We start from the raw sequence: 22440 nt of genomic DNA, 5'->3' as shown, positions 1-22440 counted from the left end.
GAAGGTAAACAAAGAGAGGAGAAGATTGGAAATATTGATAGCAGATTAACCGTGGTTGAACAAGATAAAAGTAGGATGTTGAGGTGGGAGATGGAGAGGTCAGAATTCTATCTCAGATTTCAAAATATAGAAGAATGAAAAGGACAAAATTTGGCTGCGATAATGATAGAAATTTTGGCGGATGCTTTGGAAACTACAGAGGAAAAGATGATGGATGGAGTAGATGAGGTATATCGAGTTTTTACAAGATATGCGATGAGAAATAAATTACCAAGGGAAGTCCATATCAGATTTACTAAAAAATCCATCAAAACACAAATATTACAAGCTGTAAGAGAGAAGACATTGAAATACAAAGGCAAAGAGATTGTGATTTTAAAACAAATACCCAGAAGAGTGAGAGAGATGAGAAGAGAATATCGATTCCTGACCAAAATACTATTGAAAAAGGAAGTGAATTATAGATGGCTCATTCCAGAAGGATTAATGTTTACGTGGCAAGAACAGAGACATAGAATTGATTCAATTGAGAAAGCAGAACTTTTCCACGCAGAATTTTTTGGAAGGAGAGAAGAAGAGGCAGAGAAAGAGGTCTCATTAATTGAGTTTCAAGAGGAACAATTGGAGACTGAAAAAGAGGAAGGTGCAGTAGGTGGACAGGTGGATAGTAAAGAACAGCGTGAAGTGAGATCCACGAGAGCTGTTAGACCTAAATATAAAGCATAATCATGGAAGAAAAAAAATTGATTACAATGAATATAAATGGACTCAATTCAGCTGTTAAAAGAAGGAAAACCTTTCATAAATTAGAGAAATTAAAATTTGATATAATTTGTCTACAAGAAGTACATATCAAAAAACAACATGAACAATTGTTAGTACAGCCAAATTAGGGAAAATATTTACTTCTTTGACTCAATGTAAGAAACATTTCAACTAGATTAATAGAACTCAATAAAATACAAATGTCAAGAAGATCTGTGTTCAAATATCAATGTCTAGGCCATCTAATCACTGAAGTACAGCATTGTTTAAATTTAAAAAATTGGATATTGGACCAGTATATGCCTTTCAGCTTATAGCCAGTCATGATGTAAACTACAGTTTGACATGGGACCTCACATTCACACTGAGGGGAGGATACTGTGTCTCATTTATACATAGAGTCTCAGCAAATGTGAGGTGCAGGATTGTTCATTGCTGACATGTAGTTCAAAGCCTGGCACCTTTTTTTGGTGGGGATTAGAGAAACATACAGATAAGTAAGTAAAACAATTTTTATTTTACAAAGTTACAGATATTATTTGTGCTAATATTTTCTATGATATATAATATATGTGCTTACTGATACTGTAGGGACAAATTTACATAGTGTGTTCACAGTGCATATGTTGGAAAGACATAATAGGAACTGTAAAAATAGCATGATACAATTCTTTTTCAGGTTATATTAGAATACATCCTGTATCTCATGGAAAAATAAAAAATATATGAGGTTGTAAAAGACAAAGTTGTCTGATCACTATCAGCTGACATCAATTTGAAGGCACAGTCAAAAAACAGTGAGCGGTACAACAATATTCTTCAAATATCAGAAAGGATATCACATCAGGAAAGGGCAAAACTAGTTTTCACTTAGCCAAGACTACAGAATCCCAGAATACGGGATTTAAATTGCAGAAGGCTGATTCTGGCTGTACTTTAAAAAGAAATTCTAAGCAGTAAGAGAAGATCCACAAAGAAAGTTGTTCCCAAGAAAAGGAAAAGTCTCCCTTTTACTGAATATAAATTAGTGGAAGCTGAAAATATCCGTTGAGATCGATGGACTAGAGTAGGTTATTAGTACAAAATATTTCCTACTGACCAGTTAAATTTGTTATTACACATATAGAACAACTTTTCTTTCTATCAACAGGATTGGAATGAATGGATTACAATCTGTATTACGGAATCAAAGAGCAAACAGCACTAATCCTTTCTGTTGTGATTGCCAGAGAAACATTAGCAAAACAAGAGATCAAAGCTTGTATTGAATCGTCTTACTTTCCTCATATTGTAAAAGTATTTTAAAAATTCAGCACAGTCCTCTTGGCAGATCAAAATATACAGAATGGTGCCATTCAAATAGTAAATAATAGCAGTGAAAAAAACAAGATTCAAGCTGGGTTCATCCCAGAAACTAGCCAAACATTTTTTGGTTTAGTATATAATGCAAATACCACCAGATCAAATGGATTCATTGATGATTGAATATGTATTTGGTTAATTATCTGAATGTATATAGCAGTTTGGTCCTTATTAATAGTATAAAAAGTAAAAATTTTAAGGGGGGGGGGCAATTGCCCTCCTGTGAAATATAAATCACATTTTCCTTCCTTCTTCTGCTGTCCATATATATTGGGATTTCAATTCCCAGATTAACCTGTTGATTTAGACATTTGGGGAGTTTCGGTTCCGTAAAGTTTCAGGGTGGAAAACGCAATTCTATGTGTTTAGAAGGCAAGGAGCAAGAAAAGTGATTGGTTTTTTTAATTGATCACTTCGCTGTTTCTGATGAATCCACTGTTTTGTTTCGTTTCTTTCGACACAAAAACATAGTATTTAACCACTTTGTTTTTTCAAATACATGTGTGATGTCATTCTACTTACGTTCTGACTTATATTTTACTTATTATTTTCACAGCCCTAAATACACAAAAGAAAATTCGAAAAATATATCTCTAGAAATTCTAACCCTTGGGAAAGCGGAGACGTAAAAGCAGAGAAAAGGAATTACATTACCCAGCATGCCAAATGACGTCTACTTCCGGCATTCTCACGTGATTGTCTCACGTATCGTTATGGCGGAAACTGCGGAAAAGGTAAAACTTATACGTGCAGCAAACTAGTTATTATAAACTGGAGAATCCTTCAGAGTTTCGAAAAATAATTATAAAACGGAAACTTTGGAGATGGGGGCTTTTGTACATTTCTGACTTTGCTGAAATCCAGCGGGATCGCTGAGTGAGCAGACGATAAGAGGAAACTGCTATTACTGTATACATCGGGAGGACCCTAATGTAGAAAAGATGAAAACGGGGAATTTTGAGAAGATAAAATATTCGTTTGTTCATATGATGGGGAAGAGTTTAAAGAAAGTATTAAGAGTTTAAAGGAAGTATTAAGTGAAAATCATGCACGTTTTCGTTTCGGATTGGAGGATACCATAGTAATACAATAATTAATTAACTTGCTCTATGACAGTGATTCCTCAATATATAAATTCAACTATAAAAGTATTAAGGTTTTTGGATAACAGTTTCCTCAACTTTAGTGGACTGCTTTTATGAACTTTAGTTGCGACAATCTTAAATTATGGGCTCTGCAGTCTTCAAATTCAATCTCCAAAGGCTTGAAAGGAATTTGAATATAGTGCAACACCTTAAGACAAGTGCATGCACTTCTAGGAAAATATACAGTTGCTTTAAGACGTTTAGGTAGGTTTTTTGTTCACAACCCCATGTGTTTAAAGCACATTTTGTAATATTGCATAACCTAAACAGTAAATGTCCAGATTTAGTCTTTGCATTAAATCAAATCTTGTTTAACCATTTGTTGAATTCATTTATAAGTAACAGGTCAAGACAATATGTCAACCTATAAACTATAGTTTACAAACTACAGTGCCTGGTTTTGCACATCATACTTAATTATGTTAAGTAAGGAATTGTCATAATTTTAATCAAATGCTCAAAAATTTGCAACGGATCAATAAAGTTTATAAGCTGAAAATTAACTTGCTCTCTTTTACTTTATTGCGGAGGAGCAAGAATGTTTCAGAGTTCATTTCGTTGACTGCTGAACTGGATTTTATATTTGTTACATTTGCTTTGTACATTTGTTTCTGGTTATTTTTCTGTTCAAAATTGCATTATTTGTTTTATTAGTTCTCATAAACAGATTTGTTAGATCTATATTGTGAAAAAAAATGTGTGTCTACATCTGGATGGTAGATGTAAACTTTTGAATGCCAGAATAGAAATTAGATTGTACTCATTTATTAAACTTCAGTGTATATTTTGTTTATGTAAAAGGCCAGCACTTGATAATTTGATAATAATGAACCCAAACTGGAAATCTGTGAATATATCATTTGCTTTTTCAGAATACTTTGATTCCACAAAGAATACTACAGTTTGGTGTAATATATAATCAATCTTTTAAAATGATTAGTGATATTCTTCTCCAGAAAATTCAGTACTATCTAGATTTAGATTATGTTCTTTTTATTTTGGCTTGATCATAAAAAACTAATAAAGCTGTGTTTCTCTGATTTTTTTTTATGTCAGCTCTTCAAAATCCTAAAAAATATATTTAAGATATTTAAGGTATAATTTTTCAAAATTGGAAATTGAATATAAAATAGAGGCAGAATGAAAGGTATCACAGTTGACTGCTGCTTGTTGTTTGCTATATTTCATTTGAGGATGAAACGATAATGGCAGGAAAAGGAGTTTCCATTTGTAGAAGCTGAAATCAGAAAAAAGAGCTGGACGCTTAAGTGTGTGTGTGTGTGTGTGAGAGAGAGAGAGAGAGAGAGAGGGTGGGGGGAGACGGTCCTTTATTTACAAGTCCAAAGGATTAAAATTATCCACAAATATAATTTTGGAAATGCTAGACACCTAAAAGCAGTTTAAAGCATCTATATTTTAAAAATAAATTCATTAACATTTAAAACTTTTAAATAGCATCTCTGTGATATCTTGAGCTCTGCTGAGTACAATCACCACTAATATTTGAATTATTAGAATTTCAAATTCATTTCCCCCTTTCTTTTTCTTATTCCCCTTTTGTTATAACATTCCAAAGATAAACAATGAAAACAATAATAAAATTCAAAGACATTAAATTATTAAAAAAACCTAAACAGAATCAAGAAATCCAAAAAGGCAAAAAGTGCTCTCCAAATTTAAGAAACAAACAAAATATAAAAATATTCTAAGCACGAAACCTATTGAACATAGAGAAATCACTGATTTGCAAAAAACTTATAGTTCAGTATTATGGTTATGATATTTTAGTGCATGTTAAAACCTTCTATATTGTTTCCTAATTTTATATTGGTAATATAACACTTTGGAAATTATACTGGTTGTAAGATTAATTGAGATAAATCTTGTTTACATTCTTTAGGCTCTACTATAAAAACCCAGCTTGAATCAATGTTCTCAGTTGTACGGGTCAGAGAATCCAAAGCATGGCTGTCTCCTGCTTCCTTGCTTAAAGACGGAATCAATCAAAGTTTAGTCCAGCCCCCTTTCCACTGTGCATGCCCAGGTTTTGACTCCGTCTTCATGCAAAGAGGACACGAGGAGAGAGTGCTCAGAAAGAAAGATAGAAAATATAGGATTAACGCTTTGGATTCTTCAAGAAAAAAGAGAGAAAGAGAAAGAGTGAAAGTCAGCAAACTATGAGTAAACAAAAGAGCTGGGACCTCATTCCAAGACGGGAAAGCCCCACATAGATGCTTTGTGTTTAAAAGAACAAGTGGCAGCAGCCTCAGTAAGAGCGGGCGGGTTCTCGATTGGCTAGCAGAGAAAGAGGGCTAATTAACAATCACTCGGCCTTCCCATAGCTTTTTAAAAAAGCCAGGAGCCACACAAAGTCTCCGGCACTCTCTTTAATAGGAGCAAATTCAGGCTGAGCGAGTTCCCAAAACAGCCACACAAGCCTACCCAGGAGAAAGGGAGGCTAGAGTCCATACTCAGGCTGGTCTGAGCATACTCATTAACGGGCGAAGCTGTCGGGAAGAGCCAAAGGAAATATTATTGCTGAATTTTCTGAAACGGAGGCAGGTCCAGAGGAATAGGAATTTCCTGCCCCCAGCCCAATCAGAGAGCAAAAAACAAAGGAACCCAGAGAGGCTGGGAGACCTTCAGAAAGGCATCTCAGCAGGGTGTCCAAGGCAGAAGAGAGAGAGAGAGAGAGAGAGAGAGAGGGAGGGAGAGGGAGGGGGGGCATTAAGGAGACAAAAGGCCATTGAGAAGTGCTTCTCAAGGGCTGAAAAGGAGGCAGGGAAGAATGGAAATTCCAGCACTCCAATAGGCAAGCCAATGACAACGAAGTATCAGGAAAAGAGCACAACACTAGAGGGCGCTGAAAAGCAGTCTTTTCAGCCTGCTCTTTGTGTGGACGAAGGAATGAGTGAATCAGAAAGACAATGCTCTTGGGCATGCAATGAAGAGCCCTCCCCCAAGAGAAGGAGGTTTTCAACAGAGGTTAGCTTTTTTTCCCATAGCAACGGGAGCCAGGAAACAGTCCTTTAAAGAGGAAATGAGGGCCATGATGAAAGAAATGATGGCAAAATTCAGAGACAGTCAGGGTAACAGACCCAGCCTGATACATAATGAGAGGAGGCAGGATGCTCATCATCCTACTCGGGCAGGAGGAGTAAGGGAGGAACTAGGGTTCCAGGGAGACAGTTCCAGTAGATCAGACACTCACAGTGAGGCCTCTGTATCAGGATAGGAAGAATATAAGGAGTCAGCCTTTTCAGATGAAGAGGCAAATGAAGCAGAGACCCCAATGTTCACAGGTCTATTTCATCACCAGCTGTTTAAGATGCTGCTGGGGAAGCCTAAGATAGCAACAGGTCTGAGGAAAATCACAGGGACAGAAGGGTCTAAGAACCATCTGATCCCAAAGATAGATTTTTTGCTAGAACCAAGGTTGAAAGTGAATCCATACCTTCACCTGAATTGTTCAGGGAGGTGATGGAAGGACAGTGGGACAGACCAGTTATTTTCCCCATGCCAGTGGGGAATGAGAGGAGATTTTATAATGCGGAACTAGCAGACCTAATTCCAGTTCCCACGATAGACAGCCCTGTGGCAGCCTCCACGTCGGCTACAGTGCTGGCTAAAGAAGCTGAGGATGGTCTAAAAGGGGAGGATAAGAAAATGGAACAGACCCTACAAAAAGTACACCAGGCTGTGGCATGGTCGGTAAAGGCAACATCCACGGCATCATTTTTCAGTAGAGCAGTCCTGATATGGCTTGAGCAGATGTAGGAAAGGATGCCACCTGGTGATCTTCAATTGCAACGGGATTTGAACAAAATAACTGCTGCAACAGAGTTCATAGCAGACGCCACACTTAATGGGGTCAAGTACGCAACAAAGGCTATCGCAGCTTCAGTGGCTGCAAGGCAACTTGTTTGACACTGCCACTGGCAGGCGGGTCTGAAACATAAATGGAAACTGGCATCCGCTCCAGTTAAAGGGGACAAACTTTTCGGGGAGGCCATTGAGCCATTATTGATAGAAACCAAAGATAAGAGGAAGGTCTTACCGAGGAAATTTGGTCAGGCAGATAGGCGATCTTCACCTTATACATGGCAACAGCCCTTTCCTATCTCGGGGGTGGCTTCAACCACTCCCAGGACCCACAGAGACAGTACACACAGTTCCCTACTGCCAGACAGGTCAGGATTCAGAGATAGGGGTGGACAACGGTCCCAGGGAAGGCACCCTTTCAGGAGTTTGACCAGCAGGACCTTCTGGCGTACTAAGTGACGGCTGGAACAACGCGCCCATGGGAGACTGGGCCTATTCACCGACCAATAGGAGACAACAACAACAGACAAGTAGGTCCTAGACACATTAAGAAAAGGCCTAGTTCTAGCATTCATCTTCATACCCTGAACTCATTCAGAAGATGCCCGACGCCAAGGGACAGAACCAAAAAGGTAATTATGGAAACAGCAGTTGAACAACTGCTGGACATACAGGTGGTACAAGTGTTACCGGAGAACGAACAGGGACAAGGGTTCTATTCAAACCTATTTGTTGTGTGGAAGGCATCGGGGGGTGGAGACCAATTTTGGATCTCAAATTACTAAACAGGAACATAGTGTACAGGAAATTCAAGATGCAATCCCTGCAAGCTATACTAGGGAGCATCCGGGAAGGGGATGTCCTGACATCAGTAAACCTCACAGATGCTTACCTACACATACCTTTTACCGGGAGGCATCGGAAATTCCTGCGGTTTTGTTACGCAGGGAGACACTACCAGTACAGAGCTCTACCGTTCAGCCGGTTCTAAGCACCGAGGACTTTCACCAAGTTCTGGCAGCGGTAGCAGCCTTATTCAGGACAAAGCCCATACGGGTCCAATGCTATTTGGACAACATATTAATACAGTCAACATCGACTCTAAGAGCAAAGAGCAATCTAGAAACCATAATACAGATGTTACAAGAGCATGTCTTTTTGGTGAATTTCGAAAAGAGCCACTTAGAACCAACAAGGCGTTTACAACACTTAGGAGCTGTAATAGACACCAACTCCTGCAAGGTTTACTTGTCACAGTAAAGGCAGGACAGCATAAGGTCATCAATAAACCAAGTGAGCACAGCCCTGGGAGTGACACTGGACTTGCTGTCACAAATATTCGGGAAGATGATATCGTGCATCTCGATAGTACCTTGGGCCAGGCTGCATGCAAGGACTTTGCAGTGATTCCTATTACCTTACCAGAGAGCAGGCAAGGGCAATACAGGAACCAAGGTACGAGTCCCCCCCAGAGTGAAGCAGTCACTCCAGTGGTGGAGATCACCCACAGTGACGAGGGGATGTGGGTTCAAGGAACCCACCCGACTGACTATCAAAACAGATGCAAGTTTAGTAGGCTGGGGAGCCCACTCTCAGAGCCAGATTATACAGGGTCAGTGGTCTCAGTCAGACCTCAAGAACAACATCAACTGGTTGGAGCTCAGGACATCTCACCTGGCTCTAAGGGCCTTCAGGTCAGTGATAGTGGGACAGCACATGTTGATCCTGACAGACAACGTGACTGCCAAGGCTCATATCAACAGGCAGGGGGGTTCTCCCTAGCACTCATGCAAGAAGCAGAGCAATTGTGCCGCTGGGCAGAGACGCACCTTCTATCGATCAGGGCGGAACACATACTGGAAGTGGAAAACATTCAGGCAGATTGGCTCAGCAGAACAATGGTCGACCACTCAGAGTGGCGCCTACACCAGGACCTGTTGAGGGAACTGTTGCACAAATTCGGGAGAGCAGTCCTGGACCTGTTTGTGATGCCAGCAAATGCACAACTCCCAGGAGGTCTTGGTACACGGATCTGGTAGATCTGTCGGTATCCAGACCATGGAGAATTAACCCAGACAAGGTAGAACTGAGTCAGGGAGCCATATGACACCCAGAGCCACAATGGCTGCAACTAACCATATGGCACTTAAGAGGACCACGGTAAAACATTTAGAGTGCTCAGACAAGGTAATACAGACTCTCCAGGCATCCAGGAGACCATCAACCAACAGAATTTATGATGTTATTTGGAGAGCATTTGGAACCTGGTGTTCCAAGAAACAAATAGATCCAACCACAGTGTTAGTTACTCAAGTGCTCGATTTTTTCCAGGAAGGCCTGGAGAAGGGTTTAACCCCTAACACCTTAAGGAGGAAGGTAGCAGCGATAGCTTCAGTGTTGGGTTGCGGGACCTCAGAGTCCCTCTCACGACACCCCCTAATCCGCACGTTCATCACAGAAGCAACCAATCTAAAGCCACCAGTGATACACAGGTACCCTACTTGGGACTTGATAAGGGTGCTAAGGGCGCTCATGACTGAGCCCTTTGAACCGCTGAGGTCAGTAGGACTACCTTCACTCACCCATAAGGTGGCCTTCCTAATAGCCATTACGTCAGCCAGAAGAAGTTAGCAGCATTATCTGTGAGGGAGGATCTCTGTTTAGTTCACCCGAATAGGGTAGTATTAAGATTAGACCTGACCTTTATCCCAAAGATCAATTCTACGTTCCATAGAGCACAAGAGTTAGTACTACCAGACTTCTGCCCAGAGCGGAAGCATAGCCTAGAAAGGAAGTGGCACTCCTTGGATGTTAGGAGAGCTATATGCATTTATATTAAGAGAACAAGGCCTATTAGAAAAACGGAAGCATTATTCGTTTCATTTAGACCGAATTCATTGGGACAAAGGGTTTCACCATCAACCATAGGCAGATGGATCAAGACATGTATCACAAAAGCTTATGAAAGCCAATCATTGCAATTGCCGGGTAATATAATGGCACATTCAACCAGGAGTGCAGCCACATCAGCGGCATGGACAAACAGGCCTCGATTGAAGAGATCTGTAGCGCAGCAATGTGGTCATCGTCATCTCCATTCATCAGAAATTATAAACTGGATAAATTTGCATCAGCGGAAGCATCCTTTGGAAGAAGGGTGCTACAAAGAGTTCACACAGAGATGGGGGCTCGGGGTAAGGAGTTGGCCCACCCTCAGGACAATTAGCTTGGGTACGTCCCACGCTTTGGATTCTCCGACCCGTACAACTGAGAAAGAGCGTTGGTCTTACCTGAAATGCATCTTCTAGTTGTACGGGAGGAGAATCCAAATCCCACCCTTAGATAGTTAGTCCCAAGCATGGAACGGCCAAGAAAGAGCACCAAGAACTCTCTAAGTCAATCATCAGCCTTCATCAAAAACTGGGCATGCGTAGTGGAAAGGGGGCTGGACTAAACTTTGATTGATTCCGTCTTTAAGCAAGGAAGCAGGAGACAGCCCACACTTTAGATTCTCCTCCCGTACAACTAGAAGATGTGCTTCAGGTAAGACCAATGCTCTATTTCTACTAATTATATTAAATATTTTTAATTATTGGAAATAAGCATGTTGAAACTTTTACAAAGAATTGATTTCAATGTTAATAGATTGATTAAAATTCCATTAAATAAGACAAAGTAAATATTGTGCCTTGTGTTTAGAGAGGCATTCCAACATTAGTTTCATATAAAGACTCTCAGTTGAAATGATATTTAGGAAATTTATTTGGGAAAAACTAGAGCACCAAGAATTTCATTAGCTAAAATGCAATTTCAACTTGATGATTATAATCTCAATTTAGTTAATCAAATTCTTGTTGGTTTTAATTTAAATTAAATTAAATTAAATTAATTTACTGGATTTGCAAAAATAATATTGACGTTATATTTTATCAGTCATAAGTGTGTGAAATTAAAATATCACCTAGGGACCTTATTGGTCAGTTATTCTGTATTTGTGTGTTGGCAAGTATTTAGCTTGACATAAAGTAGAAAAGGTATTCTTATAGAATGTGTGCTGTTAGTGGTCATTAGGTTTTGTTGGGGCAGAGACTGGATTGACACTGAGAGGTTAGATTTTGATACTGACATTTTTATTAATTCTTTGAAGAAAATCTATAATTGTAGGTGGGAAAACCTGCATTTTTAAAGAAAACATTAACAGAAGCAGAGTAGTCACCATAAACCAAATGTTGTATAGTAATTACTTTAAGAACTTTTCTCAGCTTGAAACTAAATGTGGGCATAGTTCACAAGCAGGCTGTCACAAGTATGCTTTGACAGCCCGACATGGGTGTCTTGGCTGCTTCAGCCAATTTCAAATTCTTAGCTAGTATTAATAACTTTAGGTAATTGATTTATTTTGATACTGTAATTTACTGCTGCTTATTTGGGATAGATTTACATTTTATAAACATTGCATCTTTCAGATTATCCATAGATATTTTGATTAAAAAATAACAGAATTTTGAAAATAAGCTTACAATAATGCAAATACTTCTAGGTAGTCCATAATCCATAAACATTTACAGATGAAAATATTTTCATCTTGCTAGAATTTCTTTGTAATCACCAGTTCCTTACATTATCCATACTTTAACACAGTTCAAGCCTTTTACACAATTATTAACATGGCCTGGGATGTTGATATACAATTGTGGGTCTTCATATTTACGCCAAATCAATGAATACGTGAAACTCACACTGAAGTATTATGGGCTCAATTATATCACCTTCATAACTTTCAGATGGATTATTGCTACCTCAAGTAAGAGTGGAACTACTGCAGAAGTTTGTGCCTCACTCCTAACATTTGTAGGACATGTACAACAATACTGGAGAAAGCAAGCACCATTTCTGAGAGGTCTAACAACTTGGGGAGGGTGTTTTGGTGTCTTATTCATTCTATCAAGTCATAACAAATCAATTAATCAATGACCAATGTTGTTTCTATCCTATAACCAGACCTGAATCCAGAGAGAATGTTTAAGAGTTACATACCAGAAGCAGAGGTGGTATTCAGCAGGTTCTGACCAATTCTGGAGAACTGGTAGTGGAAATTTTGAGTAGTTCGGAGAACCGGCAAATACCACCTCTGACTGTCCCCGCCCCCATCTATTCTCTGCCTCTTGAGTCCCAGCTGATTACTGGGTCTTCTTTTGTTGCCCTGCACAGGAGAATGGAGAAAACAAGCAGGTTACTGGGGTGGGGAGGGAATGGGATTTTGCAGTAACCTTCCCCTGCCATGCCCATCAAGCCATGCCCACAGAACCGGTAGTAAAAAATTTCAAATCCGACCACTGACCAGAAGTAATTTGAAGTAAAATAATTTAAATTGCATGAGAATTGGTAGATCTTCCAAGACTTTGAAGGGACCACGATTTAATACTAAACTTGGGCCTACATAAGTGATGGAAGCTGCTTTTGGATATTCAACTTTCTAAATAGTTTACAAGTTCAGTACAGTTCTGGATTTTTTTCATTTTCTCCCCCTCCTCCTCCCTGTAAATAATTTAAGAGAATCCAGTAGTGGCAATAGTCTGTGTAAAACTTACTGAAATAAGGCAGATAAAATTCAAGACACCAAGTTAGTTGGATGAAGAAATAACATTCAGATTCATTACATAGCTAGAATTAATTTGCCCCACCCATCCTGCAAAGTTAGTGTATAAATCATGATGTTTATAAAGAATCTATGAAACATCTTTTGGAATATATTGTAATTGTGATTCCTTCACCATCTTGTACCTGATAAGCCTGAACTTTAAATTTCATAATGATGGAGCATTCTTATTTTTAAAAAATGACTACCACATAAATTTTGGCATAGGTTAATTGTTGCAAATTCACTTGGTGGCATAAATATAGTCCTATGATGTAGCAATTATAGCCAGACTATGCTGCAACTATTCATCTTATTGTCAAAATGTTACCTCATAAGGTTTCTAATACTTTCTCTTATGAAATCTTTATTTCTATTGTGTGCTGCTGTTAAAATGCTTAAATTCAGTGTCAGCATATTAGATGCAACTTTTTATTGCTATTGATAACTATAAATAAGTTAAGTAAATCTTCATTTTGCTGACCTCTTGAAGTAAGTGTGGTATCAGCAGATTTTGTTACTTGGACAGGTGAGAGATTTTCAAGAGTAGACTCAATTTCTTTTGTGTGTTTGATTGCCACAGTAAGATACATTACTTTCTGAGAGAGATATTTTAAAAGTAAACCTTTTGTTGATGATTTGAGCACTGTAAGACCAAGAATAATGTCAGTTTTCATTTTACTTGCTTTCTGAGTTCCTTTTGAGTAACTTTAAATTCCTTAAGCTTTGAAAGAGATCCTGTAGAATCTACATTCTACTGTAAAGAAAAAAGATTTCCCTATATAAACCATAAAAGCAAAACATTTAAAAAGATTTTTATAACGAATGACAGAAATAGAGCCAATTTTATAATGAATGGCATAACTTTTTGATTAAAATTTAGTTGTAACTAACGTGCTAATTTGGGGGGATTATAGTTCAAAATGCATTTATATATCAACTGGCTTCTTTGATACTTGTTTTTAGCTCGTATATCTACATTGTAATTCTACATTGAACACTGCATGTGTAGAACACAAAATAGAGGAGGGGTTATTTATTGTATTACTATACTGAGTATTCAAATTATCTCTTTCTGATGACCAGCATAAAATATTAAAAGCTGCCAAATGTAGAAAGTATCTTTCTACTCCTTGGGAAGTCTGTCTATTTTTTTCTGGGACTGTAGCATTTGCTTGGCGTTTGTGCTAATTGATTGTCTGGCATCTGGAGGACCTTTGTCGAGATGTCCTGTGAATAGAAGACATTTTGATGGAAAAAGCAATCCCCTCACTTTGACTTTTATTATGAAATTATACTTGATGTGTGAATCAAAGGGGCAGAATTAAATACCTCAAGACCTTGATGTTAATATGTCACATAGTACCAATATCTGTAGTAATTTAGTAAATATCTGAGGATTAAAAGCAAAAATTTCCTTTGCAAAATTTGAATAATTGCTCAAAGCTGCTGTGGTAGGGATGCTTCTATGATTCTGAAAACAGCAGGATAATTGTATACTATCTGAAATAGGCAAATAAGCAGCAATGTAATTCTCTGATGCTGCTCTATATATTCTAGGTAACATATATAGTCTGTGCACAATTATTAGGCAAGTTGTATTTTGGAGGATTAGTTTTACTATTGAACAACTACAGTGCTCTTGGTCAATCAAATGTCAAACTTGAACATTTAAGAAAGTAAAAGTGAGGTTTTGGCTTTCTAAGGAAAATATCTATGTGCACACAATTATTAGGCGACTATTGGTGTGCAGAATTATGCAACTAAATTAAAAATTGCCCATCTCACTCATTTATTTGTATTTGTTAAAGTGAGAATAATAAACAAACCACTCAAAATGTACAAATAAACATTTCTGACATTTCACACACAAAAAAAATCATTGACCAATATAGCCACTCTTCTTTTCAGTAATAGTCATAAATCTTCCATTCATGGAGTCTGTCAGTTTCTTGATCTATTGACAACCAACTTTTATGCAGGGGCAATCGGGTGGGATGCTACTGGTTCGCCCCGGTTCTATAGAACCTGTAGCTGTGAAGAGCAGCTGACACCGAACCAGTTTGGTGTTTGCCCCCCCGCCTGCCCGGGCTCTAGGCTGTCCTTTATTCCCTGCTTTTCCCTCCTCAGCTGCTTTGCGCAGCACAGCTGAAGTTGAAAAAGCAGGAAACAAGAGGATTTTCAAACACTGCACACCAAGCGCAGCACTTGTCAGTTGTCCAGGCAACACAGCTGATGATTTCTTGCAAACACTGCACACATGATTGTCCCCAGTTCGGAGAATCAGCAAATCGCTCCACTGGCTCCCCTCCCTGCCCACTCACTCCTTATCTGGTATCCAAGCCATCCAACTTGCCTGGTTTGGTAAGTTGCTATTTTTCCTCCCCCAACCATTAGCTGTTCTGCTCTGCTAGGAGATTTAGATTAGCTAGAAAGCAGGAAATCCTTGGATTTCCTGCTTTCTAGCTAATCTAAAAGCAGAGCCGAACCTTCCTTAGGACTGAAGACTTTCAGTGAAGACTCAGGTAGCCAATTGCAGATAGATAGATCTCTAAATTAATCTGTGATTCTGTGAGCAACTCAATCTGCCTGCCTGCTTTGGGATTGCTCCTTTTTTTAAATAAAAAAATTCAATGTTTACATTCATGGTGTGTTGTGAGTTAATTTTGTGAGTTTGCTTGCTAACAAATTTTATGAGTTTTCTTGCAAGCAAATTTTATGTGACAGACTCAGATAGCCGATTGCAGATAGATAGATCTCTAAGTGAATCTATGATTCTGTGAAAAATTCAATCTGCCTGCCTGCTTTGCCTGCTTTTGGGTAAAAGTTGTTCTTTTTTTAATAAAAAAATCAATATTTACATAAACATTTATAATATTTACATACAAACGACGCCCACCCAGTCACATGACCACCAGGCCACACCCACAAATTAGGCCACACCCACAGAACTGGTTGTTAAGAAATTTGAATCCCACCCCTGGGGCAACCACAATCTCCCAGATACTGTTTAGAGAGGTGTACTGTTTTCTTTCACCATAAATCTCCCATTTAAGAAGGGCCCACAAGTTCTCAGTAGGGTGTAGGTCAGGTGAGGAAGGCGGCCATGTCATTATTTTTTCATCATTAAGGCCTTTACTGGTTAGCCATACAGTGGAGTACTTTGATGCATGCGATGGAGCATTGTCCTGCATAAATCATGGTCGTCTTGAAAGATGCAGACATTTTCCTGTACCACTACTTGTAGAAAGTGTCTTCTAAAAACTGGCAGTAGGTTGGGAATTGATTTTGAATCAATCTTCCATCTTCAACCCCAAAAGGTCCCACTAGTTCATCTTTAATAATACCAACCAGTTCCAGTATCCCACCTCCACCTTTCTGGCGTCTGAGTTGAAGTGGAGCTCTGCCTGTTACTGATCTAGCTATGGGCCCATCCATCTGGTCTGTCAAGAGTCACTCTCATACATCAATCTATAAAGCCTTTGAAAAATCTGTCTTCAGATATTTCTTGGCCCAGTCTTGCCATTTCAACCTATGTGTCTTGTTTAGTGATGGTTGGGTTTCAGCCTTCCTTACATTGGCCATGTCTCTAAGCCAGGGTGGGCAAACTTTGGCTCGGGGCGCATTGACTTTTAAAATTTGACAGACGGGCCGGGTCAGCACAAGATTTTTGGGAATCGCCCCCCTTCCCCCTTCTCCTCCTTCCCCTCCCCTCGGAGGCCCCCTGAGTCAGGAGTTGCTACCGCCGGCGCGGCTCGCGCGGCTCCAGTCCTGCGTTGCCTCGGGAAGGGAAAGGCAAAAGGAAGAGCCGCGGCGGTGCTTTGCAACGGGAGCAGCGGCACCGGAGGCTCAGGCTCAGCGGCTCCTGGTTTTGCCTTTTCCTTCCCAAGGCAACGCGGGACTGAGCCCTGTGAGTTGCGCCGGCGTAGCAACTCCTGACAGCCCCAGCCGGACACCTGAGCGGAGCCCGGGCGGAACTGCTTGTTGCTGCTGCCGGAGCACCGCCGGGTCGCCTCCTCCAAGCAGCCCGCCTGCCTGCTGGGCTTCCCTCCGCCACGCGGCTCGGGGCCAGGCGCGAGCGCCCGCGAGTTAAAAGGAAGCCGAAAGTTGCTGGGAAGTTGCTCGGGTGCTGGGAGCAGGCTTTTAAAGTGCCGCCCGAGCAAAGTTTAAGCAGCCCGCCCGCCCGCCGGGCGGAACCCTTCCCGCTCCTTGGCGGGAAGACGCTCCAGCCTGCAAACTTTTTCTTTGCAAAGTTTAAGCCTGGAAGCCCGGAAACCCGAGCAACTTCCCAGCAACTTTTGGCTTCCTTTTAACTCGCAGGTGCTCGCGCCTGGCGGAGGGAAGCCGGAGCCTCCTCCAAGCAGCCCACCAGCCCGCCGGGCTTCCCTCCGCCGCGCGGCTTGGGGCCAGGTGTGAGTGCCCGCGAGGAAAACGGAAGCCGCAAGTTGCTGGGAAGTTGCTCGGGTTTCTGGGGCTTCAGGCTTAAACTTTGCACAGGCAAAGTTTGCAGGCGGGGCGTCTTCCCGCCGAGGAGCGGAAGGGTTCACGCCCGGCGGGTGGGCGGGCTGCTTGGAGGAGGCGACCGGCGGCGCCGGGTTCCCCTCCGCCCCGCGCGGCTCGGGGCCAGCGCGGCGCCCGCGAGGAAAAAGGAAGCCGAAAGTTGCTGGGAAGTTGCTCGGGTGCTGGGAGCAGGCTTTTAAAGTGCCGCCCGAGCAAAGTTTAAGTAGCCCGCCCGCCCGCTCCTCGGCGGGAAGACGCTCCAGCCTGCAAACTTTGCCTTTGCAAAGTTTAAGCCTGGAAGCCCCGGAAAAAAAGGGGGATCGGTGGGGACTCACCTTCGGAGAGGTCGCACTTGAAGGTGATTTCAAACTCCCAGCCGAGGCCTTTGCAAAGTTCTTTTCTTTCCTACCCCGAGAGCGCTCCGCACTGTTTTGCAGCTTTGGGGGCCACGCGGCACAGGGCAATACGCCACGCCCAGTGATTTTTTTTTCAGGGGCGGGCCGGATTGGACAGACCAACGGGCCGGATGTGGCCCGTGGGCCGTAGTTTGCCCACCCCTGCTCTAAGCACTGAACATCTTGTACTTCTGGGTACTTCAGGTAGGTTGCAGTTCTGGAATATGAAGCAGCTGAAGATAATGGATTCCTGGTAGCTTCACGTTTGATTCTTCTCAAATCTTTGGCAGTTAATATGCATCTTTTTTTCTCAACACATTTCTTCTAATCCTGTGTGATGACCCAGAGTGTAATACAAACATAACAAAATCCAACACATAAATAAATGTCCTTTAATGCCTTCAACTTGGACCCACTGTTCAATAATTCTCAGTTGGAGATAAAACTTATTCAAAAATAGTCTTTAAAAGAAAGCAATACAGTCCAAACTTAATGAGCAGATAGAGATGAAATAAAAAACCCAAACAAACTACAATGAAGGAAATTCCACAATGGACCAGGAGATAAAAAGGCACAGTCTGTTGGAAGGACGCTAACCAAGATAACTTAAGCCCAAAATAAAACACGCTTTGCTTCTGGCAACACTGTGTTTTAACCATCTCTCTTATATACTATTCTCCCCAGCTGCAACCAATGAGGGGGATCATGGCCGTTTCCTTTCTCGTAAGCCAAATTATTTCCTCCTCTGTTCCTCCCTGCATGTCCTAGGATGAAGAGGGGATGGGCCTGGTTCTTCCTCTGACCCCAGCCGGCCTCTGCCCTTCCCCAGCCTCCTCCACAACCTCCAGAGCCACACCTCCACTCCCCGTCGGCTGTTCCTCTTCTCCCTCAGAGTCCAACTTTAACAAGGGCATGATACCCTGTTGACTATTTGCAACAAAACATTTGATGGTACTGTGATCACGCCCCAATATCTTAGCAATTTCAAGAACGTTGTGTTACAATTTTTGACTTTTCAGAATCAGTTAAGTCTCTTTTTTGTTCTATTTTGCCTGAAGAAAAGAAGCTGCTGAATTATATTATGCACACCTTGATATAGGGTGTTGACCTCCTTAGGCCATACCTTCCCTCATTAAACAAAAACACATAACCTGATATGCTTATATCCACTAAGCATTCAAGTTTATACAATTTGGATGTGGAAAATATGCATAAAAATGATATGGTCAAAATACTTGCCTAATAATTGTGCACACAATGTAGAGATGCAGAAAACACTGTCTTTTGGCTAGAATATCATTGCGAGTGTACAGCTCTAAGATGGGTATTTATGTTTTATTTTAAATTTAAACAAGTCTCTTTCCCACTCCTGTTCCTCAAACAAAAGACATACTTTGAGACAGAAATCTCATATTTATTGAGGAATGAATTCCATTAAACACAGTGAACTTTAGGGTTAATTTATTAACCTTTTCCACATAATTTCTTTCTCTTATATATGATTTTCAGGAGCCTGTGACTGATGAAGAAACAACAGATGAATCTGAGGTAAGATTATTTTGAAGGGCCTTTATTTTTACACATTGCAAAATTACTTTCGCACATTGTAGTTTCATTAAATGTACAGTCTTTGTTAATACGTATGTATACATGCCTTTATTTTTCCCCATTCCTGATTTTTCTGCTTCATTGTAGATATGGAAGGTTTTTTTTTAAAATTTACAAACTATTGATTATAGTTTTATGGCAAGGGTTGGCAAGGAATTTCTTAAGCTTCAGTTAAAAACGAGTTCTGTGCTGCTACTAAAGATGCAACGCAGGTGATAATAAATATGAAGTTTTTCTGCTGAAAGAATATATCTTAACTACTCATGAGGAATTGAAACCTATAAGCTGTTGTTTTTGTTTTGCATATATAAAATGAGATTGATACAAATAAAAATTGGTATTTATTATGATGCTCTAATTTGTTTCATTCATTTTGGCAAATTGGGCCTTTGAATCATATGATTGTCCACAATGCACACATTGTCTTATTTTAAAAAAAATGTATTTAAATTGAATGAAAATTGTTTCTGAAATGACTTTGGGATCTTTATAACCACACATTTGTACAACAAGCTATTTACAAAATTGCAATTCACTGTCATGTTACTAGTAAAGATTGGTGAAACTTGAATTATATGAATGTGTGTTGTGTTACATTAGAAGATAATGATAGTGGATCAGCTATAGTCTTATTTCCAACCTTTATTTTGTAGGCAAGGTTGTTAAAAAGAAGGTAGTCTTGCCCTTGACAAAACGGATGATCTGGAACTTTTCAGTTAGGTTTCAGGCCACATTATGGCTCTGAGATGGCATTGATCATGCTTGTGGATTATCTTTAATCAGTTCAGGGCAGGAGCAATTTACAGAAGTGACTTGTGACCTTTCTTGTTGACTTCCCTGATCACTTTGCCTATGGAAAACCACCAGCAAAGATCAGAAATGGTGAACATTTGATTGGGGGGACACTTTGGCAAATGAAATTTCAAGTATCAGTCATAATTCCTGCATTCAGCACCTTTGTAACTTCAAACTGTCACTGAATCAGTTGTTGTAACTTGAAGACTACCTGAAACTGCCAAAAACTTATTTGCTGTTTTGATTTGGGGTCCTTGTTATGCCAAAGGGACATGACCCAGTCCTTTAGATACATGATTTCTGTTTGTTTCTATAAGTGTCTTAAAGTTTACTCCATTAAAATCATTTTTGGAATTTGTCTTGGTTTGAGTCCATTTTTTTCAATCCACAGGCCTACTGGTTAACCAAGACTATTAATACAAAGATATACAAAAATTGTAAAACAAATAAAATAGCAATAGCACTTAGTGTCTTATATACCACTTCACAGTGCTATACAGCCCTCTCTAACCAGTTTGCAGTGTCAACATATTGCCCCCAACAATCTGGGTCCTCATTTTACTGACTTTAGAAGGATGGAAGGCTGAGTCAACCTTGAGCCAGTGAAACTCGAACTGCCAGAAATCAGAAGTAACCTGTCGTACTGCATTCTCACAGTGCCACCATGGCTCTTACATCATAATGATTAGAATTTATAGGAATATTTTACTCTTCTATAAATAGAACTTGACCATACATCACAAATTTTATGTGTATGTATGTGTATGTATGTGTGTATGTGTGTGTGCGTGTGTGTGCTTGCGCACACATACGCGCACACACACACATACACATATGCTGTCTTATAATGGTGATATTCAAATTTTTTTACTACCGGTTCTGTGGGTGTAGCTTGGTTGGTGTGGCAGGGGAAAGATACTGTAAAATCAGAGGTGGTATTTGCCAGTTCTCCGAACTACTCAAAATTTCTGCTACCAGTTCTCCAGAATTGGTCAGAACCTGCTGAATACCACCTCTGCTGTCTTGTTCCAGAATTATTCAGTATATAGTTTTTTATCTGTGAGATTCCTGTTTTTAGACAGGTAAGACTATACACATTCCTGAACAAGCCCCACTACTGTCATCAGGAATATTTCAAGTAATATTGTATAGCAAAAGAGCCATAGAATTACTACTGTCTATTTCTAGAGCATAATAAATCTTTTTATATAAATGTATAATTACTATATATAAAGTGCAAGATCAGTATGTATGACAAAATGCATATCACTAGTGCATGTGTAATACTTGTTGTAAGTTAACATTTTTAGATCTTGATTTTTTCTGTGAAGCAAACCTTTTTATAGAGACAGCTTTCCATCAACCCAATTGTAATACATCCTTTTCTTAAATGGTTGCAGTGTTCTTGCTTTTCAATTTATTTTTGTAACTCTATATGTGATTTGAAATGTTATAGACTCTTGTTTTAATCTAGCCCATAGACTAATTTCATTCCTCCTTGAAATTATAAGGAACAAATATTAAATAGTATTTTAATACTAAGGGCAAAAAAAATGTTGCTTTAGCTTGAAAAGAGACATCAAACTAATCTCCAAAGCAGGGGTCACCAAACTTTTGGACCTCAGGGACCACCAAACTCATACTTTCTCCTATATGCTGCTTCAAGAGTCCAGGGTAGATTAGACTCCTCCCTATTACATCATAGAGCTGAGTCTGCCATATAAAAGTCCAGCCTCTAGCCAGATCCCCCAGCTTTGACTCAGCTCCTAGTCAAAACGAGCTTCGTGTTTTGGAAGCAGAGTTAAGGATCGTAGCTAGCAATTAGCTGAAAAAGGTTGCAGGTTTGATCTCGAGCCTCTGATACAGAGCTGCTCCATGGCTAAAAGTTTCGCTCCTGGGTTTCTCTCTTTGCTCGGGGCTCTTAGAGCCTACAGAGCAACAAAGGCCCTCCAACAATTTCATCAAGGTTGCAGGTTTGATCTCAAGCTTCTGACACACAGCTGCTCCGAGTCTAAAAGTTTCGCTCCTGGGTTTCTCTCTTCGCTCAGGGCTCTTAGAGCCTATAGAGTGACAAAGGCCCTCCAACAATTTCTCCTCGTGCAGGTGGCCATTTTATTACCACAGCACAAAGCATGAGGCTGGTGGCCATTTTAATTATCCAGAAGCATCGGTTTGTCCTATCCTGTGGCAATATTTCTGAGAGAACTATCCCAGTGAGATCAGGGGACACATATTGATGGTTACTTCCAGCACCTCTTGTGTACACCTGGTTTAATCATGGAGGCCTCCAAGCAGACAGAAGCCTCTGGATTAGAGGCACATAACCCCCCTGGCCCAGAAGGAAGAAAAAAAAGGAAGAGGCAGCGTGGCCAATCAGCTCAAAGGGAAGCAGTAACAAAAATCAGGGCGG

At 40.2% G+C, this 22440-nt stretch overlaps 1 protein-coding gene and 1 long non-coding RNA gene across 2 annotated transcripts in view; one reads left to right on the top strand and one right to left on the bottom strand.

The window, feature by feature from the left end:
* The window catches only part of LOC148128916 (uncharacterized), a 67416-nt gene that overhangs the window by 38635 nt on the left and 6341 nt on the right, over positions 1-22440 (bottom strand). The gene's annotated exons all lie outside the window — the stretch shown is intronic.
* Positions 2787-22440, top strand: part of VPS41 (VPS41 subunit of HOPS complex) — a 191050-nt gene continuing 171396 nt past the window's right edge. Inside the window, exons 1-2 of the mRNA XM_026674835.2 lie at positions 2787-2861; positions 19137-19175. Of these exons, the coding sequence (XP_026530620.2) occupies positions 2787-2861; positions 19137-19175 (114 nt within the window). The remainder of the gene's footprint in view (positions 2862-19136; positions 19176-22440) is intronic.

The sequence above is a fragment of the Notechis scutatus genome, chromosome Z (genome assembly GCF_049901735.1).
Source record: "Notechis scutatus isolate UNSWTSFEM ecotype Mainland chromosome Z, rNotScu1.2, whole genome shotgun sequence".
NCBI classification, from domain to species: domain Eukaryota; kingdom Metazoa; phylum Chordata; class Lepidosauria; order Squamata; family Elapidae; genus Notechis; species Notechis scutatus.
The sequence above is the reverse complement of the archived record's forward strand: the minus strand, read 5'-3'. Positions and strand labels throughout refer to the sequence as shown.